We start from the raw sequence: 27,116 nt of genomic DNA, 5'->3' as shown, positions 1-27,116 counted from the left end.
TCCTCTCCTTCCCCCACTCCCTATTGTGGCATCCCTTGCCTTCCCCTTTCACAGTGCCCTGCTCTCACCCAGTCACGTGTCTGAGCACAATGCATCGCCAAGCTACGCCCCTTCGCCCAATTCGCGCGCTTCTGCCATCCTCCTCCGCTCGGCCCCGCCTCTGTCCCGTTTGACGTCATCGGCTGGAGCCGGTCTCGTTAAGTCATACTGCGCGACGCGGGAGAGATGGAGCACCGGCTGGCGAGGGAAGCCGAGCATTCATTGTGTGATCGCCGTTCCCAGGGAGAGGCGAAGGAACAAGAGGTACCCCTCGGGGGGCTGGGAGCGAGGTGTATGGCTGGTGTGGGGGGAGATAGCAGGCCGAGGAAGGGGGGGGGTCCTTCTTTAATGGCTGGTACAGAAAGGCAGCATGGAGTTTGTGTGCTGTACAGACAGCTCCACATATCTAGCTGGAGGAATACAGGCCACATGCAGCCCTCCAGCTACACTCCCCAGCATTCCATAACACCCACATAACTTCAGAGCTGGCTGGGACTTGTAGTTCTGCTACATCACTGGGCCCAGTCTGTCTGATGCGTACTTCTGTTCTCACAGCTGCTGTGGGGTTGGTAAAGTAGAACTAAAGACACCTTTTTCCATTATGGATGAGCAGTCGAGGATTAAAACCCCTGTCAGGCTTTTTTTTTTGCCATCTTTGTCCCATTGGGGAGATTCCCTTCACTTCCTGTCTCACAGCCAAACAGGAAGTGAGAGGAAATCCCTCCAAATTAAGGGAGTTCCTTTGGGGGTTACCAGAGCTAGTGTCCCCATTGGAAGATGTACCCTCTTTTCTGGAGACAACTCAATTGTGGGATTTTTTTCTTTTCTTCACTATTAAGGATAATGGTAAACGGCACAATTGGAAAAGGTGAATCTCCTTAATGCGGACACAGACAGCAATGCAAATTGACAGGGGGGCACAGACAGCAATACAAATTGACAGGGGGGCACAGACAGCAATACAAATTGACAGGGGGGCACAGACAGCAATACAAATTGACAGGGGGGCACAGACAGCAATACAAATTGACAGGGGGGCACAGACAGCAATACAAATTGACAGGGGGGCACAGACAGCAATACAAATTGACAGGGGGGCACAGACCGCAATACAAATTGACAGGGGGGCACAGACAGCAATACAAATTGACAGGTGCTCTACTTTGTCCAAAATTAAGAAAAAAACAAACTTACATTTAGTTATACTTTAAGTCCTTCCTGTCTCGCCAGCCTTACCTCCCAAGCTGTGATAGGGCTACATAGCCCAGCCTTTTTTGCTAGCTGGTGCATGCTGGGACTTGTAGTACAGCTGGTGTGCCCGCACCCTTGTAGTTATGGATATCTTTTATCGGCTCTGCTCTGTGTTGGGACCAGTAGTTCTACATCTTATAGAGGCACAGGTTACCAATCCTACTGTCCCAATGTGTCATGAAGATGTCTGTTCCCATAGCACTGCATACTGAATGGAGCGCACACAGGCATAGATTGTTGCTGTGTTTATAAACTGCATTTTTTTTTGTCACCTTGGCTGCAAATGTCCCAAAATACAGTACAGAGTTTGGGATCAATGAGTCCTTGAGAGAATGCCTCCCTAGTGAACACACAGAAATATCTACCGCACTCATATATATATTTTTTTAATCCAAGTGTGTGTGTGTGTGTGTGTGTGTGTATATATGTATATATATATATATATATACTGTTACCAAAAGTATTAGGACGCCCATGAGCTTTTAACGACATCCCAGTCTGTAGGGTTCAATATTGAGTTGGCCCACCCTTTGCAGCAATAACAGCTTCAACTCTTCTGGGAAGGCTGTCCACAAGGTTTAAGAGTGTGTCTATGGGAATGTTTGACCATTCTTCCACAAGCACATTTGTGAGGTCAGGCACTGATGTTGGATGAGAAGGCCTGGCTCACAATCTCCGCTCTAATTCATCCCAAAGGTGTTCTATTGGGTTAAGGTCAGGACTCTGTGCAGGTCAGTAAAGTTCCTCCACCCCAAACTCACTCATGTCTTTATGGACCTTGTTTTGTGCATTGGTCCAAATTATTTGGCGGGGAGGGGGAATATGGTGTTGGGTTGGCCCCTTAGTTCCAGCGATGGGAACTCTTAAGGTGTCGGCATACCAAGACAATTTAATGCTCCCAATTTTGTGGGTACAATTTGGGCATGGCCCCTTCCTGTTCCAACATGACAGAGCACAAAGCAAGGCCCATAAAGATATGGATGATTGAGTTTTGGTCTTGCCAGCTTCTAATTCTACTCTGTCTTGCAGATTTGCTATCTGTTGAATATCTACTCTTGAGAGTGTGGATGTATAGTGCTGATATGGGGCAGCTGGAGGTGAAATGAGCTTTAGGCCAAAATCAAGCCATGCACAGCCACAATAGGGGGGGGAGGGGAGGGAACTAAAACAAAATAGATTTAGTTTGATTCCCTCCCCCTCCCCACAATTGAATGAATTGACAATGAAGATACTGAGCAGATGTAGAAGATGATTTAGGGGGGGGGGGGGGCACAGCAAAGGCATTTTAGAGGATCTGTAGAGCGGACTGTAACAGTGAATTTGCCACATTGTAGTGTGTATATGTGTATATATATATATATATATATATATATATATATATCACATAATAGACAATTGAGGTGAATTTATTAAAACTAGAGTAGCTGTGCATGGCAACGAATCTGCTATTTTCTTTCTTTTTTGAAGCTTAAAGAGGAGAAAAAAGATCCAGTGATGTCCTCACCTGTGCCAATGGGTTTTGGATCAAGGCGCCGGCATCCTAACTAAGGGAAACCGGCAGTCAAGCTTTGCTGCTTACCACTGTGCTTTGTGCATGGTCCTGCAGCCTTCTTGGACCAGTAATGTGTCCGAGGGGGTGAACTCGTCATTGACAGAAGTGGGTACCTGTCGACCCACCCCAAAAAGTGGCAAAGGAAGGGGGGGCATGGTGGGTTAGACGGCAAACTATGTTGGACTTCCCCTTTTGGGTGAAGTTCCGTATTAAAGTATTATTAAACTCAGCGTTCTTTTACGCTCTCCAGTAAACTAAATTATATAATCAAAGACTTTGCACTCACACAAAGATCTTAAAATGAAGGAAAACGTCTGGAGTACTCAGAATTGTTTAACCTTCTGTATAAAATGTATGCGCAAATGTGCCACGCTAAACCCTAAAAAACTTGGATTATTTCTTACTGCACAATTCAAATTACCAAGAGAAAATGAAAACAAATTAAAAGATGCACAATAAATCAGTCCATATAATTAAATGTGAAATTCCTTTGTGTCAAAAGGTCACAAAGATCGTGTATGTGTAACTTTCCAATTTAGTGCAAAATGCAGTCAGTTTGATAAAACCGTGAAGATCTTTCAACTAAGTGCCAAAATCTGCTTGTTTGACTACTTCTCTCCAAAAAAAAAAAAAACAGTATTCCAAAATGCAGATTTTGGTGTTTTGAATGCTTTGAAGTGCAAAGGAAGGATTTGGGTTCTTTTAGACCCCAATTTTCCCCCCCCAACCCCAAAAAAGTACCGGTCACTGCCTATTACTGTAAGGCTGGGTTCACACTACGGTTTTCCCGTCCGTCAGCCGCATACGATTTCAGTATTGAAAACGTACGGGCCCGGACGGGAAAACGTATAGATAGAGAATGCATTGCAAATCGTATGCACTCAGATGCATCCGGGTGCGTACGATTTGCTGGCAAAACGTTTTTTAAACGTCCGCAAAACCGTGTTCAACCACGGTTTTGCGGTCGTTTTTAAGACAGTATGGCAAACGCATACGTTTTCCTTTAACATTAATGTTAATGGAAAACGCACATGTGTGCGGTTCCATACGTTCCCGTCCGTTTCAGCCGCATACGGTTTTCCATATAAATCGTATGCGGCTGACGGACGGGAAAACCGTAGTGTGAACCCAGCCTTACAAGGGATATTTTTATATTCCTTGTGACAGCAATAAAGGTGATCTCGCGCACCAAAGAAAACGCATATGTGAGTCGTGCCCGCGAATGTAAACTGTGTTTTAAATTACATGTGGGGTATCGCTACAATTGGAGCAAGAGCAATAATTCTAGCAAAAGACCTCCTGTAAAACTCTAAACCAGTAACTGCTAAAAAAAAAAAAAACACGTCGCCTATGGAGATTTTTAAGTACTGTAGTTAGTTTGTCGCCATTCCACAGGTGTGTGCAATTGTAAAGCATACGTGTTCGGTATCTATTTACTCGGCGTATCATCTTTCAGAATATGCAAAAAATGGCTAACTTTACTGTGTTTTTTTTTTTTTTTTTAATTAAAAGTTTATTTAAAAAAAAAATCACGTTTGAAAGACCGCTGTGCAAATACTGTGTGACATAAAATATTGGAACAGCCGCCATTTTCTCGAGGGTCTTTGCTAAAAATATATATATATATATATATAAATTACAATATTTGGGGGTTCTAAGTTATTTTGTTACAAAAATACTGTTTTTAACTTTTAAGCAACAAGTGTCAAAATTAGGCTTGGGGCTGAAGTGGTTAAACAGACTTTCCTCCTGCTGAGCTGAACAGTGAAGCACCAAGTTCCTCCTGTGGTCCTTAAAAGCCGTTGTAAACCCTTGAGGGGGAAAAAACACCTACAAGACAAAGCCATAATGAGCTAGTATGACTAGCATACTAGCTCATTATGCATTACTTACCTTAGAATCGAAGCCGCCAGTCTCCCCCCTCCGGCCGCAGACATCTCTTCTGGGTATCGCCGCTCCGGCGCTGTGATTGGGCGGACCAGCGATGACGTCACTCCCGCGTATGTGCGCGGGAGCCATCAAATACGGCATTGTCGTTTTTATGAATGGGGATTTTACTGCGCACACCTATTGGCAAATATCTCCTAAGCCGTGTAGGTTTAGGAGATATTGCAAACACCTACAGGTAAGCCTTAAAGGGGTTGTAAAGGTTCGTTTTTATTTTCTAAATATGTTGCTTTAAGCTCGTGCATTGTTGGTTCACTTACCTTTTTCCTTAGATTTTTCCCTTTTTAAATGTTTTTTTTCTTTTGTTTTCTTTGTCTGATTTTCTCACTTCCTGTTCCTCCTCCTCAGTAAGCTGTTCTAAATGACGTTCCACCGCTCAGATGATGGTGGAAAGCTTACTGAGGACAAACAGGAAGTGAGAAATTAAAACAAAGAAAAAAAGCATTTAGAAGGGAAATCAAAGGAAAAGGTTAGTGAACCAACAATGCACTAGCTTAAAGGAACCTATTTAGAAAATAAAAGACGAACCTTTACAACCCCTTTAATCTAGGCTTACCTGTAGGTGTAACTTCCGGGTGGAGGGTTTACAACCACTTTAAAGCTGCACTGAATGATGCTCATGTAATGTACAGTTATCTTTTGAGCACCGCCAGCATCAGCATTCCACCCCCTAGCACTGCTTGCAATGAAAGGAAATTGGGTTGACTACTAATGGCTGTCCTTGGCCATTGATTTGTTCCTTTAATTTTACCCTTTTTCTTCCTTTAAAAAAAATCAGTTCTACACACAGCATAGAAATCCAACACTTGCTGGAGTGTTGAATCCTTATTTTGCTGGCCTCAGCAGCTGTTCTCTTATAATTCCTGGCTCTCCACTCCTGTCTGTCTACTTGCTGCTCAAAGATGCTTGCAGAACATCCTTCTGCTGATCCTGGTGAAAACAAGAAGCATAGTGCTGGAGTGCACACAACCTAGCAGAACCATCATAAGTATTCCTAAGGCCCCTTTCACACTGGGGTGTTTTTTAGGCTCTTTAGCATTAAAAAAAAGCGCCTGAAAGAAGCTGCATCTGCAATCCCAATGTAAAAGCCAGAGTGCTTTCACACTGAGGCGCTGCGCTGGCAGGGCGTCAAAAAAAGTCCTGCAAGCGGCTTCTTTGCAGCGCTTTGAATACAGTGCTCCTAAAGCCCCCTTCCCATTGAGTGAGCTTTTTTTAACGCCAAAGCGTCTGAAAAAACGCCCCAGTGTGAAAGGGGTATTGGCGGCGCTTTACCAGTGTTTTTCGGGCGCTGGCAGTGTGAAAGGGCTCTGAAAGCAGGCTTTCACATTGGGATTGCAGATGAGGCTTCTTTCAGGCGCTTTACATGCTTTTTTTTTTTTACGCCAAAGCGCCCGAAAAACGCCCCAGTGTGAAAGGGGCCTAAGACATGCAGCTATCTGCTGTGGTGTTGTACAATAATACATTGCTTTGCGATAAGAGCAGCTGTCTACACATCCAGCTTAAAGGATAAGTTCACATTTTATAATAAATGCACATCTTTTTGCTGGAAAAGAAAAATGCTTTTTTTTTTTTTTTCTTCTTCTTCTTCTTGCACTGAAGCCTGAAAAACATTGCACCTGCCATCAGCAGATCACGGGTGCAATTCCAGGAACCTGCAGACTCTCAGGACACTCTGCCCTTATGTCTGATATGGGCAGACAGTTACTGAATTGCAGGAAGAATCAATGAACTATGAGCGCTCACCAGCTCCCTCGCAGTGCGTTGAGAACTGCAAGCTCCTGTCTGCAGTGGCCGACAGTACTTGTAGTTAATTCAAAGAACTCTGAATAAATTGTACATATTTGCCAGCACACCATGGCTGACGAAGAGGTCCTGTGCGACTCGGGAATGTTGCACTTGTCTTTGTGATTTCTCTGCAATAAAAGCCTTTGGACAGTGACCATGGTGTTCTGGCGAATATGTACACTTTCTTGATGTCTCTAGGGTCCAGCTGGTAATCGCTGCAGCACCCACCATTGATGAGCCTCTTTTTCCAGGGGCGTGTGCGATGAGAATATATACAAAACTCTGATTGAATGATGTGACCATGGCTCGGCACAGCCACACAGTTTATAAATGGTGACGGTGGTTGTGGGGAGAAGATTCCCTGCCCGCTGACACAGGGTGGTGGGATTAGGGGAAGAGGAGGCTGGCACATGTTGCATCAGGGGTGCTAAACCTTTTGAAGAGTGAGGGCCACCTAAGTTATTTAATCGTGTGGGGCCACAATGAGCCATGGGGGTTTTACTGTCCCCCCCCCCCAAACGTTAATGAGCCCTTACTATCTCCTATAAAGCTTTTACACGGCTGCACTGCGGTTTACCTGCAGCGCCCCATCGGCTTTCCTGTGGGTTAGCTGCACGGAGTCAGTCAGACTTCTATTGCTTCTTGTGGGTGTGGTGCACTTTGCGAAAGCTCACCAAAACTCCTGCATTTGATGTGTAAAAGCAGCCTAATGACCTTTTTTGTAAGTGCTAATATGTCCATTGCAAAAGTACTGTGTATGTGATGTTTAATACACTGACATTTTCCTCTTCTGGAATCGCTTGCCAGGCTGCTAGAAAGGTCCCAGGTGAAGTGTACTGGGTATCGCTTAGCCTGGAACAGGAGGCGGTGTTAGAGGAGGCATCGGCTCTAACATTACCAGAAACATAAATTAAGATGAGCTAATTACCTAATCCCTTAACACAGCCGATGTGACTCTACAATACACATTATCATGTATGTCAACACAGAACTCCTTCATACAATTGCAGGTTCAATTAGCACAAGCAACAATGGGTGACAGAAGCCACACTAGACTAATTTATATTATAGAAGACAACGGACAGGTGGCTGGAGGTGATGACATTGGCATCTCCTTACAGTATGAATCGGTCACTCTTTCTAATATGGCATATACAGGGTTCCCAGAGTCTTGGGAGGCGGGGGGAGACAGGACATGGACCTGAATCCAAGGTAACACCACCTCAAGGGTCCCCTGGCATACAGCTCACAAAGCGCACCGTTCCCCCAAATGCCAGGGCCCATGATCGCAAGGCAAGAGGCTAGCATTCATTCCCCTCCAAAAGCCTCTGTCCTGGTCAAATTAAGTGTCCAGTGTCTAGTTTACTAATTTTCTTCTCCTGTTACCTAAGCACTAGAAATGAGGGGTACTGACAAAAGGTTCAATCATTCTATCCCTTCCTGTCCTGACAGGAAGTCAGAGGAAACATTCCCAGTGGGGACACAGATGGCAGTCACACTCATCACAGGCTCTAACCCTTCTTTTCTTTATTTAAAATGCAATTCTAGAATTGAGGTGTACATTAGATAAATGAATGTTTTAAACAGTGTTTTATGTTCTGGAAATATTAATCTGTTCCATTTTAGGATCAGCCACATGATTTGTGCAGTTTAATGTGCCCTGAGCGGTCACTGACAGCTGCCTGAGCAGACTGGTGACTGGACAGCGATTGCATTTCTTATATTTATAAACAAAGCTGCTTGGCAGGCATCCATGTATCTTTCTCTCTCCCCCACTGTATTGGCTGTGCTTTCACTGGCAGGTAGAGTAACTTTATAAGGCCCCTTTCACATGTGCTGCCAGGCAGAATATGTGAAAGGTATGTCCGCATTTTCATCCATCGCGGGTGAAAACGGGACATACATTGGTCCCTATCTGATTGCGGGTGTCAGCGGATGACCATCCGCTGACATCCGTAATCACCCGCCTCCGCAAAGATCCGATTTTGCTGACGGAAGAAAATCCTATTTTCCGTCTCTTCCGTCCATGGACGGACACAGCAGCCTTTGACCTTGGGGTTATATCCGCTTCCTTCCAGGAGAGTTTAGGCAGAAAAAAAGCACTTTGTGTTAACAACACTTTCCTCAGTGCAGCTCCTCACAGGGGGCGTGGCTCCCTGGGTATAACCCACACCCTGCTCTAGCAGCCTCAGTTCTTTTTTTTTCTCTGCCTAATGACAGGAGAGGACAGGCACTCTGGAGTCCTGTACGCTGGAGATTTTTTTTCTTGCGAATTATTATTTATTTATTTTTTTCGCTTTTTATTATTTTGTTCCTGCATTTTTGGATCCTGTGATTCTTCTATCAACTGCCGACTGGGTGACAGGTTGGGTCTTGACTCTTGTAGCCCCCCCCCCCATGTTCGGCCATCGAGCGTGTGCTGGCCCTCAGCTCAGCTCTGGGTCGTCCACGACAGGCCCCATTGCTCCAGGGGCGGCCGGGCAACGTCATGTTCTAGGGCACACATATGACCGGTCTCTATGGCCTTGTCACAGTGTGTCTGGCCGACAGCCATGCCTTTTAGCAGACTTTGGTTCTGTCTGGGATACCTCCAGCCGGTGGTCGCAGGACGGGTAAGTAGTGGCCCCTTGCTCAGGTAAGGTGGTATGGCTGGAATTTTCCCCTGGCAGGTCGACTGAGGGTGTTCCCTGCTTTCCTCTCCCTCCTTCCCCCTTGGGGTAATGGCTGTGAGGGGGGGGGGGGGCCTTCTGGGGTCTCTTTATTGCCACCGGGGCCTGTGTGTATAGCTGGGGCTGTGTGTGTGTTTTGCACAGGTTTTTGTAGCGCTGTGTGTACTGGGTGCTGCTCTGTGTGCTGTGTCACTCTGGGTATTTTTATACTGCGCATTGGCCGCCATTTTACTGTGTTTACGCTTTCTATGGCTTGCTTTTCCTGTGGTGTTTTTTTCCTCATACTGCGGCCATCTTGGATTTCGTTTGGCCTCGTGCAGTCGTTTTAGCGCTGCTGGAAGACCGCAAATCTTTCTGGGATGATAGATGCTGCGCAGCCACCTCCAGTGCACACGTAGGACCTGTCTCGGCTCGCTCTGCACCGGGTGGGGTGGAGAGTTCCCTGGGGGCCCGAGTAATCAAGCTGTGCCTTTATCGGGTGGTCCCTGGATCTGCATGGTCGACTGGTCAGGATCCAGTCCGACAACGCCACGGCCGTGGCGTACGTCAATCATCAGGGAGGCACACGGAGTTCAGCTGCGGCGACGGAGGTCGCCCACATCCTTCGGTGGGCCGAAAAGGTCTGTTTTGGCTCTATCGGCCGTGTACATTCTGGGAGTACAGAATTGGCAAGCCGACTGAGTCGCCAAAACACTAGACCATGGAGAATGGTCTTTACTCCCGGAGGTGTTTCTGAGTCTGTGCCCAAGGTGGGGCACTCCAGACGTGGACTTTCTAGCATCCTGTCTCAATCGGAAGGTGCCACGGTTCGTGGCCAGGTCGAGGGACCCGTGGGCGGATGCATCAGACGCGTTTGTGGCGCCTTGGGGGTCACTATCGCCTGATTCACGCGCCCCCCCTCTGAATCTTCTTCCTCGCCTGCTGCGCAGAGTGGAAGCCGAAGGGATTCCGACAATCCTGTTCGCCCCAGACTCGCCGCGCCGTTCCTGGTACGCGGACCTTGTGCGTCTGGTGGCGTCTACCCCTGAAAGAAGATCTTCTGTCGCAAGGTTCGATTTTTTTTTTTTTTTTTTTTTTTTTTTTTTTTCCCCCATCCTGCTTTATGGTCGCTGGCTTTAACGGCGTGACTGGTGTGAGCCAGGTGTTGAAGGACCGGGGCCTATCAGACTCGGTGGTTTCTACCATGCTGCGTGCACGGAAGTCTACTTCAGGGAGGATTTACCATCGTATGTGGTAGACCTACGTCTCTGTGTGAGGAGATGAAGTGGCACCCCCGTGCTTACGCGGTATCCCAGTTTCTGCTGTTTTTACAGCGTGGCGTGGATCAGGTTCTCGCCTTGAGTGCGGTTATGAGTCCGATTTCGGCTCTGGCTGTTTTACTTTCAGCGGCCATTGGCAGCGCACCCCTTGGTGCGCTTGTTTGTGCAGGGGACCCGACATGCGGCCCCTCCACTGCTCCCATGGGACTTGGATTTGGTCCTCTCGGTGCTTCAGGATGCTCCCTTTGCGGACGTTCAGAAGATCCCTTTGTTGTCTCTGTCACAAAAGGTGGTTTTTCTTGTTTGCTATTGCATCGATCAGACGGGTGTTCCAACTGTGAGATTTCCCCACCCATCTTATGCAATCAGTTCATTTTTTCATTTTATTTAATTCTCTACCTTGTGGAAGAATACAGGAAGAAAATTTTGTTTCCCCCTTGGTTTGTGTGATATGCAGGTTGCATGCCCAAAAAAAATGAATGTACAGATAAAATTCAGCCAGAAGTTTTGAGAATGACACAAATAAAAAAAAATTCCCAAAGTGCTGCTTCAGTGTTAGATGTTTTTGTCAGATGTTACTATGGTATAATTACAAGCGTTTCATAAGTGTCAAAGGATTTTATTGCCAATTACATGAAGTTTATGCAAAGGGCCAATATTTGCAGTGTTGACCCTTCTTTTTCAAGACCTCTGCGATTTGCCCTGGCATGCTGTCAATCAAACTCTGGGCCACATCCTGACTGATGGCAGCCTATTCTTGTATAATCAATGCTTGGAGTTTGTCAGAATTTGTGTGTGGGGGGGGGGGGGGGGGGTGTTGTTCACCCGCCTCTTGAGGTTTGACCACAAGTTCTCAGTGGGTATATGGTCGGTGCTTCCTGGACATCGACCCAAAATTTAGAGGTTTTGTTCCCCAAGCTAGAGAGCTGCACGATTGTTAAAAAAAAAAAAAAAAAAAAAAAAAAATCCCAATTCAACCCCCCTCGCAATCTTAAGGTGGTTGTAAACACTTACAGACCACTTTGACTTACAGGTAAGCCTAGATTAGGGCTTGCCTGTAGGTGCTGGAAATATCTCCTAAACCTACACGGTTAACCACTTAAGGACCGCCTCCTGCACATTTACGTCGGCAGAATGGCACGGCTGGGCACATGCACGTATAGGTACGTCCTGTGCTAGTACCCAGCTGTGGGCGTGCACGGTCCGAAGCTCGGCGACCGGGACCCGATCGCCGCTGGAGTCCCGCGATCGGTCCCTGGAGCTGAAGAACGGGGAGAGCTGTATGCAAACGCAGCTTCCCCGTTCTTCACTGTGGCGGCGTCATCGATTGTGTGATCCCTTTTATAGGGATACATAATCGATGACGTCACACCTACAGCCACACCCCCCTACCGTTGTAAAGACACATGAGGTTACACATAACATCAGCGCCCCCTTGTGGTTAACTCCCAAACTGCAATTGTCATTTTCACAGTAAACAATTAAAACATTTTCTTTGTTTTTATGTGAAAGATGTTATGCAGTGAGAATCATGATCTATCTTCAAAGCAAAAAAATTTAGATTCTCATTTTATCCAGAATCGTGCTGCTCTACCAAGCCACTTGGTGATCACTTTGGCCTTATGACAAGGTGCTCCATCATGCTGGGGAAAAAGCGTTGTTCGGTACCAAACTGTTCTTAGATGGTTGGGTACAATTCTTTCTTCATGGCTGTGTTCATAGACAAAATTGAGTAAGCCCACTCCCTTGGCTGAGAAGCAACCCCACACACGAATGGTCTAAGGATGCTTTAGGCCAAGTTCACACTGGCATGAAAAGAATGCGTTTGACTTGAAAATTCCACTCATTGCATCATTTGCATAGGCATTTGGACAGCGCTAGTCACATTAGCAAAACCTGAAGCGTTGGCGTTGCGTCTCTTCAAAATTGAAGCCTCATGTTGAGCCCGGAGGGGTTAGGGCTTCCCATTGAAGAATAAGGCTAGGACTCAGGAATTAGAACAGGGACCTCCCCCCAGAGGTCATAGGTCACGGGGGTGTGACTGACCCACCTCCACCAAAGTGTACCGCCTACCCCAACTAAGTCGGGGAATGAACAAGTCTATTGTAGCCTTTTACAAACACACTGGCATTCAATTGCAGTGCGTTAAGATTAGTTTATTTCCTCTAATGGGATAGAAGTTTGTGGAGCTGTTTTAACGCTCATCAGAGGCTTCAAAAGTGCCCATAGGGGGGGGGCATTTTTAACTTGACACTAACACTTGTAAAACGCCAGTCTAACATCCATACTAAGGCTCCATGTACACAGGACACTTTTACAACTGCTCCTAAATTATTTAACTTGACAGATGGTAACGTCCACTTTTGCCACGTTTACATGCCGCGTTTAGTGTTTCAATAAAAAAAAAATGTTATGGCCAAAAACGCCTATAAATGAAACGCGGGTTGTTGCGTTTGGCCTCTAAAACGTGGAAACTTCTGCATCTGAACCCTTTTTTTATTATTATTTATTTATTTTCAAAGAAACGCTGTTAAACTCAATTGCCTAAAAAACGGCAAATGAGACTGTGTACATGGTCACATAGGATAACATTGAAAGCAGGGCTCGACAAATCCCGGGCGCCAGGTCGCCATGGCGACTAGAAATAGGGTCCTGGCGACTTGGCTTGGAAGGGGGGCATCTGGTGGTGAGCCGTTGGTATTACAAGTTATTACCACCAGATGTGTAAGCTGGCGCCATCTGGTGGTGGCCGTTGGTATTGCAAGTTAAGCATTACAAGTTAAACAGCAATTCTAATGTAATTTTTCACTATTTTCACTGCCATCTTCTTCCCTCTAATTAGAACCACCAAACATTATATATATTTTTTATCCTAACACCCTAGAGAATAAAATGGCGATCGTTGCAATATTTTCTGTCACGCCGTATTTGCGCTGCGGTCTTACAAGCGCACTTTTTTGGGAAAAAATTACACTTTTTTAAATTAAAAAATAAGACAACAGTAAAGTTATCCCCATTTTTTTTTTATATTATGAAAGATAATGTTAAGCCAAGTAAATTCATACCCAACATGTCACGCCTCAAAATTGCGTCCGCTCGTGGAATGCCGACAAACTTTTACTCTTTAAAATCTTCATAGGCGACGTTTAAAAAAATCTACAGGTTGCATGTTTTGAGTTACAGAGGAGGTCTAGGGCTAGAATTATTGCTCTCGTTCTACCAATCGCGGTGATACCTCACATGTGTGGTTTGAACACCGTTTAAATATGCGGGCGCTGCTCACGTATGTGTTCGCCTCTGCGCGCAAGCTCGCCGGGACGGGTCGCGTTTTCTGGCTCCTAACTTTTTTTAGCTGGCTCCTAGATTCCAAGCAAATTTGTCAACCCCTGATTGAAGGAGTTCAGGGGCAGTTGGGAAAAAAAGCGTCTGAACCTACGTTTAGCAGCGTCCCATGTACATGGGGCCTTAAGCTCATTAACGGGAGACTAACGCTATAGGAGCGTGAGTGTGTGTGTGTGTGTTTGTGTGTTTTTTTTTTTATTTTTATTTTTTTATGCCCCAAACAATCAGAGAAAATTACTTTGCAATTCATCTGTTCACTCTTCATAACATTCTGAAGTATATGCAAATTGCCATTGTAAAAACCTAAGGCAGCAGACTTTGGGAAAATTTCATATTTGTGTCATTCTCAAACCTTTTGGGTTATGGCCCCAAGTTTCCATAGATTAGGTGAATGAATGAATGACTTGTATAGCGCAACTCATGCAAACTGAATCGCCTCTGGGTGCTTTTTCCAGCCAGAGTCTGCTTGGCTGGTGCGGTCATTTTACCCCGTAGGATCGTGACACGCTTGGGACACACAGTCATACACACAGATATACATATATATACTGGGCCAATTTTGGACAAGATCCAATTTACCTACCAGCATGTCTTTGGAGTGTGGGAGAAAACCGGAGTACCCGGAGGAAACCCACGCATGCACAGGGAGAACATGCAAACTCCAGGCAGATGGTGTCGGGATTCGAACCAGCGACCCTTTTGCTGCTAGGCGAAAGTGCTACTCGCTACACCACTGTGCTGCCCCACAGTAGAGGGTTAAGAGTTTAGTGCGGGGGGGGGGAAAAAAAACTTAGGCCCCTTTCACACTGTGGCAGGATGTGCGGTGGTGGTATAGCGGCACTATACCGTTGGAATTGCTGCCGAATTTGGCCACTAGCGGCCGAAAAAGGGTTAATACCACCCGCAATGCGCCTCTGCAGAGGCGCATTGACGGCGGTATTACCGCGGTTTCCCATTGTTTTCAATGGGAAGGAGCGGTATACACACCGCTCCAAAGATGCTGCTTGCAGGAGATTTTTGTTTTCTCTCCCGCCAGCGCATCTACTCGGTGTGAAAGCCCTCGGGCCATTTTTTTTGCAATGCTGTACTTTAATGAAAAATTGTGCTATAAACAAAATAAGACTGATATATATTTTTTATACATATATAGTTGGAAAAGGGATCACTTGTGTCAGTATTTTGTTGGGCCATCCTTTACTTTAATTACAGCCTTTAGTCTGTTGGGATATGTCTCTACTAACTTTGCACGTCTAGCCTTTGCAATATTTGCCCACTCTTTGCAGAACTGATCAAGTTCAGTTAATTTTGATGGTGACCAAACATGGACTGCAGTTTTCATGTCATTCCACAGATTTTCAATGGGATTTAAGTCTGGGCTCTGACTAGGACATTTAAGGATATTCATCTTTCTCCAACCACTGTGGGTTCCTTTCTGCTATGGGTCATTATCATGTTGAAAGATAAACCACCTTTCCAATGACAACTTTCTGGCAGGGGGCAGCAGATTTTCCTCAAGATTTTTTTCCTTCAACCTGGTGTTTAGAGCAGGCTTTGCGCTGAGGCTGTGAAGTAATGCTAGAGACACTACTCGGGCTCCCAAGGGGTCTTTGATTATGCCAGGAATCCCCTGACTAGGTGAGACACCATAGTGATTCTTATTGTGAATGACCTTGTACATTTTATTTTTTTCCACTGCACTGACCACGCATGTCCCTGCCACTATACCAACATCAGTACAATCCCACCCCAAGGTGGGAAGGTGAGGCTGGGCACAGTGCATACTGGTTCACTTGTGTGTCTTTTCTGGGCTGCTCACAGCAGTGTGGGACCCAGGATTACTCAGGCAGGCAGATGACCCAAGAAGGGGTGAAAATTACAAATCTCTGCAAGAGTACCCAGTCTGGCCTTGCCATCTTCAGCCTTGCCCAGAACTCCAGCTTGTGAGGGGAAGGGTACAGGACATTTTTATCTTTATTTTTTTTTGCACTCTTCATTGCACTGAAGCACACGTCGGCACTCGCTTCTATTGTTTTATTGATCCTCTTCAGTGAACAAGCATACTTCTACTATTTGCTAAGAACTTCAACAGTATTTGATCTGTGTAATAAAAATACAAATCCACTTGCAAGCATGAAGACTGGTCTCCTACCCTTTGCAAGTTGGCAACGTTGCATTCAATTTAAATGGCACATCAATGAACCTTGCTAGTGTGCATGAAATTGTGTATTTTAGCATGCACTACGAACAAACCGTATTCATATGTGCATTGTGATGTCCTGCTGTGAGAAGTAGTTAATGCCCCATTCCTGGTTTGCTGCCACGATATTTAAACTAGAAAAGCTGTTTTGGCGTGTGAACATACTGAATTTGTAAGTAATGAAATGCACTGGACTGTGAAGGAGGCAAAAACTTCCAAGGTGGAAATTTCCTTTTTTTTTTTTTTATGTAAGGCCCCTTCCACATGAGAGGTATGATTGGGTCCAGCTGTCTCTTTCAGTTTGGACCATTTTATTCTCTATATTCGGATGTAAACCGACTTGTGTCTGTTCACAACCGGATCTGATCCCACCAAAAATAGTGGATCTGTTCCTCTCCTTCTGGTTGGATCACATCAGAGGGCAGTCGGGTGTTAACAGACTGGTCCGTTAACATCCAGCTGCCCATAGAGCAGAGTGCTCTGTCCACTCTCTATAAGCATCATTTGGCTGCTTTGGGATAACCAGACAGATCGCCTGCTGAGAAAAACCTGAATTCTGTGAAAGGGTATATGGCCTTGTATGTAAATTGGTCTGTTTGAGAGCCGTGGCATCAGACGCTGCTGCACTACTTTGCATGATGTAAATTTGACAGCCACCAAGAAGTGGCAAGAATTGAAGTTGGTGGAGCAGTAGTGTGGTAGGACAGGGTATATTGCCTGCTCCCTGTATACGCAACCGGTTAAAACTGAATAACTGGCTAAGAGTGGTACATTAGTGGTATGCATACAGTGCATCTGGAAAGTATTCTCTGTGCTTCACTTGTTATGTTATAGCCTTATTCCAAAATGGATTAAATTCATTATTTTCCTCAAAATTCTACAAACAATACCCCATAATGACGACATGAAGGAAGTGTGTTTTGAAATCTTTGCAAATTTTATTAAAAATTAAAAAAAATAAAAAACACACGTACTCAAGTATTCACAGCTTTCAAACTTGAGCTCCTTTGCATTCTTTTTCCACTGATCATCCTTAAGATGTTTCTACAACTTGATTGGAGTCCACCTATGGTAGATTGAGTTGATTGGACATGATTTGGAAAGGCACATAACTGTCTATATAAGGTCCCACAGTTAACAGTGCATGTCAGAGCACAAACCAAGTAATGACGTCCAACTAATTTTGTCTGTAGCCCCCTGAGTCAGGATTGTATTGAGGCACAGATCTGGGGAAGGGTACACAAAAATGTCTGCAGCATTGAATGTCCCAATAAGCATGGTGGCCTCCATCCATAAATAGAAGATTGGAACCACCAGGACTTTTCCTAGACCGGGCCGCCCAGAAAAACTGAGTGAAAAGGGCATTAGTCAGGGAGGTGACCAAGAACCCGATGGTCGCTCTGACAGCTCCAACATTTGTCTGTGGAGAAAGGGAGGAGAACCTTCCAGAACAACCATCTCTGCAGCACTCCACCAATCAGGCCTGTATGGTAGAGTGACCAGATGGAAGCCACTCGTCAGTAAAAGGCACATGGAGTTTGTCAAAGGGCACCTGAAGGTCTTTCGGATAATGAGAAACAAAATTCTCTGGTCTGATAAAACAAAGATTTAAATCGTTGGCCTGAATGGCAAGCATCATGTCTGTAGGAAACCAGGCACCTCATCACCTGGCCCAATACCATCCCTACAGTGAAGCATGGTGGTGGCAGCATTATGCTGTGGGTGTGGTTTTTTTTTTTTTTTTTTTTTTTTTGAGGGAAAGATGAATGCAGCAATGTACAGATAAATCCTCAATGAAAACCTACTCCACAGCGCTCTGGACTCCAAGCACACAACCAAAATAACAAAGGAGTGACTAAGGGGCAACTCCTTGCGTGGCCCAGACTTGAACCAAAAATCAACGTCTCTGGAGAGATCTGAAAATGTCTGTGCACTGATACACCCCATCTCACCTGATGGTGCTTGAGAGGTCCCGCAAAGAATGGGAGAAACTGCCCAAAAAAATAAGCATGTAAAGCTTGTAGTATCGTACTCCATAAGAAATGTATATTTTTGCAAAGTTTTTTTTTTTTTTCTCCTTTCGTCATTGGATGAACACGGTCCGTGTTCATCCGATTTTCCCCCCATAGGGGAGAGCGGAGAATAGACAGGGCGGTCCCTGCACAGTGTGCGGGGACCGCCCTGTCAGCCGCCGGCTCAGCGGGGATATACGGAGCGATCCCCGCTGAGCTGACGGAGACACGGAGGCGGATCATTACTGATCAGCCCCGTGTGAAAGGGCCCTTACCCATCTGCCTACGGTCACTCTGCTTCCTCCTTTTCGCAGCATATTACTTTTTCGAGAATAAGCCCTGTAGCACAATGGCTCCTTGTGCTGCTTCTCCTTCCCAGTGATGTTTTGTGGATAAGAGCTGGCGTTTTGTTTTTCCTTTGTAAATTCCTTAACATGCTATAAGCGCATTGTATTCTTCAGAGTTTTCAGTGATTCTAAACACTGTGGAAAACAACTAGAGAGAAAGTAATGTCCCCCCAATGGGGAGAACTAACTTCTTTAAAGGGAACTTCACCGAACAGGGGGAGTTATGTATTCTTGACACTGTGTGAATGGTCCTGCAGCCTTCTAGGACTTGTGATGTATTCCAGAAGGCTGCAGGAAAGGGGAGATGGCTTCCGCTCAGACCACTTGTTGAAACCAGGTACCCATAACACCCCCCCCCCCCCTTACCACTTTTGGTCCAAGCAGAAGTTGGCCCCCCTGCCCGCAGCCTTCTGGAACACAAGTTTCAGAAGGCTGCAGGACCATTCATACAGCTCAGCAAAATGCCAGATGTTTAACAACTTTAATCCTGTTAAACTGTTGTGACAGCTGGGGGGTGGTCTCCCTCCGATGCTAGGATGCAGACTTTTACTATATTGACCAAGGTGCCGATCAGGGAGTGCTTGTACGTCTGTTTTTAGTATGTTATTGTTGTGTAGCAGGAAGAAGGCGTATTCGTAAGGGACAACCGTCTGTACACTTTTGTGCTACTGTATTTCACAAAAGTGAGTGCACCCCTCACATTTCTGTAAATATTTTATTATAGCTTTTCATTTGACAACACTTTAGAAATGACACTTTGCTACAATGTAAAGTGGTGAGTGTACAGCTTGTATAACAGTGTAATTTTGCTGTCCCCTCAAAATAACTTAACACACAGCCATTAAAGGGATTGTAAAGGTACAATCCCCCCCCCCCCCCCCCCCCCCCCCCCCCCCCCCCCCCCCTAAATAGCTTCCTTTACCTTAGTGCAGTTCTCCTTCACTTACCTCATCCTTCCATATTGCTCTTAAATGTCCTTATTTCTTCTGAGAAATCCTCGCTTTCTGTTCTGTCTAACTACACACAGTAATGCAAGGCTTTCTCCCTGGTGTGGTGTGGAGTGTCGTGCTCGCCCCCTCCCTAGACTACAGGAGAGTCAAGACGCTCTCTACGTTGCAGATAGAGAAAAGAGCTGTGTGTTAGTGGTCGTCCTGACTCTCCTGTAGTCTAGGGAGGGGGCTAGCACGACACACCACACCAGGGAGAAAGCCTTGCATTACTTTCGATCGAGTACCCCCCCCCCTGGTAAATGCACTTCACACAGTATAGTAAAACAATGGCTAGGTACACAGTTACCCATTTGCTTGTCCCTGATGTTAACCCCTTCCCAGCCAGTGTCATAATTGTGACAGTGCATATTTTTTAGCCCTGATCACTTTGTTAGTGTCACTGGTCCCCAAAAAAATTCAATGTCTGCCGCAATATCGCAGTCCTGCTATAAGTCACTGATCGCCGCCAAAAATATCCTATACTTTGTAGACGCTATGTTTGCGCAAACCAATAAAAAATAAATTAAAAAATTTATTATTGCAAAAAAAGTGATCAAATCTCACCAAAGGAGAACTCTATTTGTGGGAAGAAAAGGATGTAAATTTCATTTGACCACACAATTATGAATTTAGGGGGTGGGGGGCGATTGTTGCTTTGTGCTGGTCATTTGGTGACCGATGAAGTGTATCATCCGAGTAATTGGGAGATCTGCATATATAATTTTTGAGCATTTCATGAACACTCTATAAGTTGAGGGTCTCTGATATCTGGTAAGCGGCTTGGCTTGAATACCTGACTGCTGTCTTCCATCACATTTTGAAGCTTGTGCGCTCCTCTGTCTCGCCTTTTTATATGGACCCATTGGCATTATTAGAATATTTATGGACTCTAATTCTTGGCTCTGCATATTCAGGCCCGGTTCACACTGATGCAACATTCGCTCTGACTTTGGAGCACTTGTCGCATAAGTCGGACCCTATTCTGCGCAATGGAACCGTTCCGATTGGTGCGACTTGAAAAAAGGTTCCTGCACTACTTTTGGTCTGACTTCGGTATGAATGACTTGCATTGGTTTGTGTTAAAGAATTTGCATGCAAGTTGTGCGACTTTAAAGCCGCCGTGGTGTGAGTGGGGGCTTGGATTTCTTATCTTGGCCAGCATTGGACTCCTCAGCTATGTGGGTTTGCGTCATGGAGGTTGTCATTAGTTCTGCTGGTTTAATGGACACAATAGAACGTGTCATACAGTTGTTGTGTTAATCTTCTGGTCACGCACTGTATGTGCGTCCCTAATGTCAGGTATTTGCTGTAGAGGCGTCCATATTTGACAGGCATGATTTTTGCATTCCACTGTGGAACGCAGCGCCATTTTACCCCCGTCGGGCGTGGCTAGTGTTGGTCATCTGATTTTAACCTGCACTTTCCACGCCTCTGTCTCTGGGGCACGTGATCTGCAGCTGTCAGAATATACGCTGCGGGGCGTGGTCTATGCCCCGCAAAGTGAGTGTAGCCCACCCTCCCGCTGCATTATAAGGATGGGGTTTAATGGACTCCTTTTGTCGCCGTTTGGGACAGTTGTGGGAAATCCGGACGGCAATGTGTGCCTCTAGTGAAAGTAGGGAGTGGTCCTGTTGGGTGTGTGCTGGCTGGATGTCAGCAGGCGTTTTCAGGTTGTACCATGAGCCGGGTCACCGCCAATGTGGTCTTGTCAGGCGTGTGCTGGGGATTTGGGAGTGTTCGTCATTCCAGATTTGTCAGAATTGAATGGGGTGCGCTCCACACTGAAACGCAGCGCCATTTTAATCCTGGCTCTTATGAGTGGCTGGGCGCGGTCACGTGAGTTCGCCTGGCCTCGTCAATTGACACTGGCTCACGTGGTCCGAGCTGTCACAGCAGACGCGGCAGGGTAGTGGGCGCGGCCCCACCTCCTATTGGACAGTATACTGCCCGCCCCTGCTGTTTATTGATGAGGCCGGGCGCTCTACACTCTTCTCTGCCGCTTTCCGGGCGGCCGCCATCTTGTTTTTGTGTTAGGCCGAAGCCGGGTGTGAGGAATCGGGGAAGTAATGTGGGACGAGCCCCGGGGGGATTGGTGAGTACTTAGTGCTGGGTCGGGCGGGCTTGCGATCGGGCGTTTCCAGGGTGTTTCTGTAAGAGGGGCAGAGTCACTCCCAGATCAGTGCCAGCCCGAGATCTCCTGACACCCTGAGTCATCAGCAGCACCAGCCCAGAGGTGTCATTTCCGTGCAATCACAGCCTGCGGATCATCGCCTTTCCTACAGGATGGTATAGTGTGTGTGCGCACAGATTTATTAGCATGGTCTACTAACATAGATATTTATATTATACACACATACTTATTATTCACATTGTGTGTATCGGGGTGGAAGATCGCATCGGACTCTGGCAGAATAGAAGATCGCCTCGTATTTGGTCAGGGTAGTAGTTTAATTCTATACTGTGTGGGTGGAAGAACACCTCGTACTGTGTGTGTGTTGGATGGAAGATCACCTCGTACTGAGACAACGTTGATAATTCAGATGGCTCTTGTCTCAGCCAATCATCATGGTCTGCAGTGTTTGCTGTCATGACAGATCTAGGGGGGTGTCCTGGCCGGGCACATTCACCCACTATTAATCTAGAGATCGGTGAAGTGGATGCAGTGTGCGATCAGCCGGGCACATTCACCCACTACTAATCTAGAGATCGGTGAAGTGGATGCAGTGTGGTATCCTGTGCGACCAGCTAGAGATCAATGAGGTGACTACCATATAGTGGTATTGCAAGAGGGCAGTTCAGTGTATATAGAGATTGGCGAGGCGGATACAATATAGTATTGTATGCAGTCGTATGGTGTGTGTGTGTGTTTGGTTTTTATTTTTTATATATATATATTGGTGTGGCAGAATATAATCTTGTGTGTACGGTGTTAGAATGACTGTAAGATTCGGTGAAAGTGTATCGTTCCATCCATTGTATGATCTGTGTGTCATTCATCCTACTGAGTGGTAATGATGTGTAATGTGGAAAGTGTTTTGGTTTGGCCCGTCATTGATGTAATTATTTCTACTTCCTATCGTCAGTGACCTGCTCTGGGGTGGATGGGTAACCTCTGTGGACCAAGTCCATGTTTCCATCACATGTGTGGGGGGGGGGCACCTGTGATGTTTGCGCTCTGGCAGGATGCTTAGCGTAGAGTCTTGCTATATGTATACAGGTTACAGGAAGTATATTGTGCCCTCTGCCTCCACCCTGGTCTCATTGTAACTAGGTTTCATCCATTTCTATTGGATAGACATGCTGCCAGCCCTTGGCTGAGAAGACGAGTGACACTGGGATTGGCATAGTAGTTTTGTAGCCCGATGTATTTTTAATCACAGTCAAAGTGAGTTTAATATCAGATTCCCATCCTGGGCGTCTGTGGTGCGAAGCGGACCCCACCCCAAGCTCACATTACCTCTTCCTGGTATGGATTAACCCCTTAGTGGCCGGCCTGTGACTCGAGGTCATGGCTCGTGTAGCAGAGAAGGGGATTTCCAGATGATGGCAGATGGTGTGTGCAGCATCATAGTTTAAGGCTTTTGCTTTCTCATGTGTTGGTGTAATCTCTCTTCCTAGAAGCAGACCACACCTGATCCTCTGCCCGTTGATCATCATTTACTGGACATGCAGCTTCTCCATCAGCTAGGAATTAAAGCGGAGGTTCACCCGCACATGACACTTTTTCCCCTTAGATGGATGCTCGTTTTGTCTAGGGGAATCGGCTAGTTGTTTTAAAATATGAGCTGTACTTACCGTTTACGAGATGCATCTTCTCCGACGCTTCCGGGTATGGGCTGCGGGACTGGGCGTTCCTATTTTGATTGACAGTCTTCCGAGAGGCTTCCGACGGTCGCATCCATCGCGTCACGATTTTCCGAAAGAAGCCGAACGTCGGTGCGCAGTATAGAGCCTCACCAACGTTCGGCTTCTTTCGGCTACTAGTGACGCGATGGATGCGACCGTCGGAAGCCTCTCGGAAGACTGTCAATCAAGAAGGAACGCCCGCTCCCGAAGACCCATACCCGGAAGCAACGGAGAAGATGCATCTCGAAAACGGTAAGTACAGCTCATATTTAAAAACAAATAGCTGATTCCCCTAGACAAAACGAGCATCCATCGAAGGGGAAAAAGTGTTTTATGGGTGAACTCCCACTTTAATGTTGGCATTGTAGCTGCAGGTGTTCTTGGCGGCATCATCAATGTTTTTAGAGTTCGTTTATTATCTATGTACCGTATTTATCGGTGTATAACACGCACCCTAACTTTAAGAGGGATGTTTCAGGAAAAAAACTTTCCACAGCACCCTGCATATAACACGTAGGCACAGTTTACCCTCTATTTTCAGGGTAAAAAAGTGAGTGTTATACGCCAATAAATACAGTATATCATCAGCAGGACGCACGTGTTGGGTCCAAGGAGAAGCACCAGAGTTTGTACATTTGCAGTAATGTGTGTTTGCCACTATTGTGCACAATTGTTGGTTTTATCATGTCCATTGTGTTTTATATTTACTGGTAATTGGGGCAAACTTTTATTTTTTATTCTGGCTTAATTTTCAGTGTTGACAAAGTGAGAATTTGTAGGTTGAAATTACTTATCTTTCCATAAAAGAATGATTTGCTGGATGTCGCAAGGCTTTTTTGAGTCGCTGACCAGCAGCAAGGATTGAGATAAAGAATTCTGACACTCCTTTACACCAAACCTGTTCTAGGTTTGTGACTCAAAAGAATTCAACATGAAGTATTGGGGGGGGGGGGGGGGGGAGGGACATGTTTGCCTAGATGGCTGCAGCATGGATCTGAGCGCCGGCTTTCCCCCACCGGCTCTAACGCAGAGAACTGAGCAATCGCATGGCCGCTGATCACTCCATTCTCAGTCTTCAGTGAGCAGAGCGTGACTGTTTGCTCTGTAAAGTAATCAGACAGTGCCGGGACGGTGCTGTAATAGCTGCCCAAAGCAGTCCAACCACATCTAGTGTGAATGTAGTCTAAATCTGCTGCAGATGGCAGTTGATGGGATGCTTGACTTGAGATAAAGATGCAATCTGGATCAGTGTAGTTGTTGCTTGATGGTCCCTCCTATTTTCCTCCCAAGAGTCCTGACACTAGAGGCCTAGTGAATTGAATGACTTTGTACACAAAGTGCTTAGTGAGGCTGTATTTTTGCTGCATGCTGTGCTGACATTGCAATGCTAGTTCAATAGAGATGTGTCATGCAGCACTTGTGTGTTGCCCCATGTAATCCTGTCAGTATGTGGGCTGCCATTGCTCCCTTTTTTTTTTTTTTTTTTTTTTAAACCACCTTTTGCCTGGCTGTTAAGTATGCATAACAACCAGTCAATATTCATCAGCTTCAGTACTTTGTGTTATTCATCTAGAACAACCATGCAGATAAGGAAAGCCATCTTTATTGGCTCTCAAGTGTAGTGACAAACGCCCATCACTTATGGATATGGAGTAGTATGTGACAGTGCTGGTGCTTGGCCCAACCAATTTTTTTTGAATATTCAGCTTTCCAAGGACCCTGCAGTGAGGCTGAATGATGTCAAAGGTGTGTAGGTGAGCTGACTTGAAGTTGTAGTGACAAAGCAATAGCAAAGTCTGCTTTTTTTTTTTTTTGGCCTTTTTATAATAAGGCTTGTCTGTGTAGGTAAAATATCGATATAGATGTTCACACTGGATGTAGCAGGTGATGTCACTGGTGCTCTGAAGGTCTGGCTTACCGTGCCAGATCTTTAGCGCTCCATGCCGGAGCCGAGGGCTCCCATGTGCATGCACGGAAGTGATGTCATTGTGGCTTGGCCACTATTGTAGCTGCGGCTTGGAAGACTGGGGGAAGATCGAAGCCCCATCGGTAAAATCATGCTGCTGAAGGACTTCATTACAAGGTATTTCATAATGTGCTAGTATGATATCCATACTAGCACATTATGCTATTGCCTTGCATAGGATTTTTTTTTCCTCAACTGCTGTGGTTTACTATCTTTTTAATACAAGATCTTTTGTAATGTTTAACAAATGTCTTTTTTACTGTTTGTTACCTTTTGCACTTCAGGTGTTGGAGCTACCAGTTCCATCATTCCATATTTTTGATTTGTATTTACAAAAATACATAGGAAATGTTTATTGTTGGCTCATACTTAAAGCGGGGGGTTCACCCGTACATAATACTTTTTCCCCTTAGATGGATGCTCGTTTTGTCTAGGGGAATCGGCTAGTTGTTTTAAAATATGAGCAGTACTTACCGTTTACGAGATGCATCTTCTCCGCCGCTTCCGGGTATGGGCTGTGGGACTGGGCGTTCCTATTTTGATTGACAGTCTTCCGAGCGGCTTCCGACGGTCGCATCCATCGCGTCACGATTTTCCGAAAGAAGCCGAACGTCGGTGCGCAGTATATAGCCGCACCAACGTTCGGCTTCTTTCGGCTACTAGTGACGCGATGGATGCGACCGTCGGAAGACTGTCAATCAAGAAGGAACGCCCGCTCCCAAAGACCCATACCCGGAAGCGACGGAGAAGATGCATCTCGAAAACGGTAAGTACAGCTCATATTTTAAAACGACTAGCCGATTCCCCTAGACAAAACGAGCAGGAATCTAAGGGGATTGTTTGAAAAAATTGTCTTATGGGTGAACTCCCGCTTTAATCTGTAGTTGCTTGCTTCTGTTATCTCTATCTGTCCTGACTTTTTCATATTCTCCAATTTTTAGAGGTCCACCTCGCCGCTGTCCAAGAAGCGACGCGTGGCTGCATCGGAAACGGGTTCAAGTAGCTCCTCCACGGTTTATGTGAGCACAGTAGCGGAACTGTCAGCCAACGTAAGTGCCCCACTAACAAGACCTTAAATGGCTATCAAATACTATCCCAGTCTTCTGAGATTTTAATGAGTTGGCTTTCTTGCAGGGAATGGCTCGAAACAACACTGAAGCGGAGATTGATGAGGGTCTCTATTCCCGTCAGCTGTAAGTATTCTTTCCGTTGTGTCTCAATTAAATCTGTAGAACAGCTGAAACTTTGTTGTGGCAGAGTAGGGAAAGGATAGAACCTGTCAGGTGTTTTTATTTTATTTTTATTTTTTTCCTATTGGCAAAATTTAGATTCTCTGCCTCTCCCAGGTGAGGAGCATTATAACTTCTGTCAGGTTTTACTGCCGTCAGAGGCTCCTTTTGAGAGATTCCTTCACTTCTGTCTGGTAAGAGGATTGTCCCCAAAACAAAGTGATGGGAAATCTCTATAATGGAGCTCTAGATGGCAAAAGGGGTTGCCAAAGGGGTTCTAATCTTTCCTTATTCTCTCCAAAGCAAAAAAATTAAAATGCTCCTAATAGATTAACGTTAAAGATTTTGTCTTTAGAAATTAGTTTGTATTCTGACAACAGTCTATATAGGTTCTTAATAGTTATCTTTCCGATAGGGTTGTCCCGATACTAGTATCGATACCGAGAATTTGCCCGAGTACTTGGGCAAATGCTCCGATGCTTCACCCGATACCTGGACAGTCAGCGGTGATCAGTGCGTGGGGGGGTTACAAGCACGGATCACTGCTGTATAGATTTCAATAAAGCCATGTCCTCCTCCTTTCTTTTCCAAATGAACAGTGCCAGTGATCACTGACTGTCCATTCAAATAACTGACACACTGTAACCTGTGATTATGATGTCTCGGTTTATGAATGCAGAGGAGCT

At 45.7% G+C, this 27,116-nt stretch overlaps 1 protein-coding gene across 6 annotated transcripts in view; it reads left to right on the top strand.

Moving 5' to 3' along the window:
- The first annotated feature begins 201 nt into the window (after positions 1 to 201).
- Positions 202 to 27,116, top strand: part of UBA1 (ubiquitin like modifier activating enzyme 1) — a 64,523-nt gene continuing 37,608 nt past the window's right edge. Inside the window, exons 1-3 of one of the 6 annotated variants that reach the window (XM_040324254.1) lie at positions 202 to 303; positions 26,143 to 26,250; positions 26,336 to 26,394. In XM_040324254.1, the coding sequence (XP_040180188.1) occupies positions 226 to 303; positions 26,143 to 26,250; positions 26,336 to 26,394 (245 nt within the window). In that variant the 5' untranslated portion in view covers positions 202 to 225. Of the gene's footprint in view, positions 304 to 20,862; positions 20,890 to 21,340; positions 21,482 to 21,544; positions 21,676 to 22,092; positions 22,150 to 24,957; positions 24,982 to 26,142; positions 26,251 to 26,335; positions 26,395 to 27,116 lie in introns of those variants that run through there. The other 5 variants (XM_040324257.1, XM_040324253.1, XM_040324258.1 and 2 more) reach the window with 5 other exon arrangements.

This window comes from Rana temporaria, chromosome 9 (genome assembly GCF_905171775.1).
Source record: "Rana temporaria chromosome 9, aRanTem1.1, whole genome shotgun sequence".
In the NCBI taxonomy this organism is placed as follows: domain Eukaryota; kingdom Metazoa; phylum Chordata; class Amphibia; order Anura; family Ranidae; genus Rana; species Rana temporaria.
The sequence above is the reverse complement of the archived record's forward strand: the minus strand, read 5'-3'. Positions and strand labels throughout refer to the sequence as shown.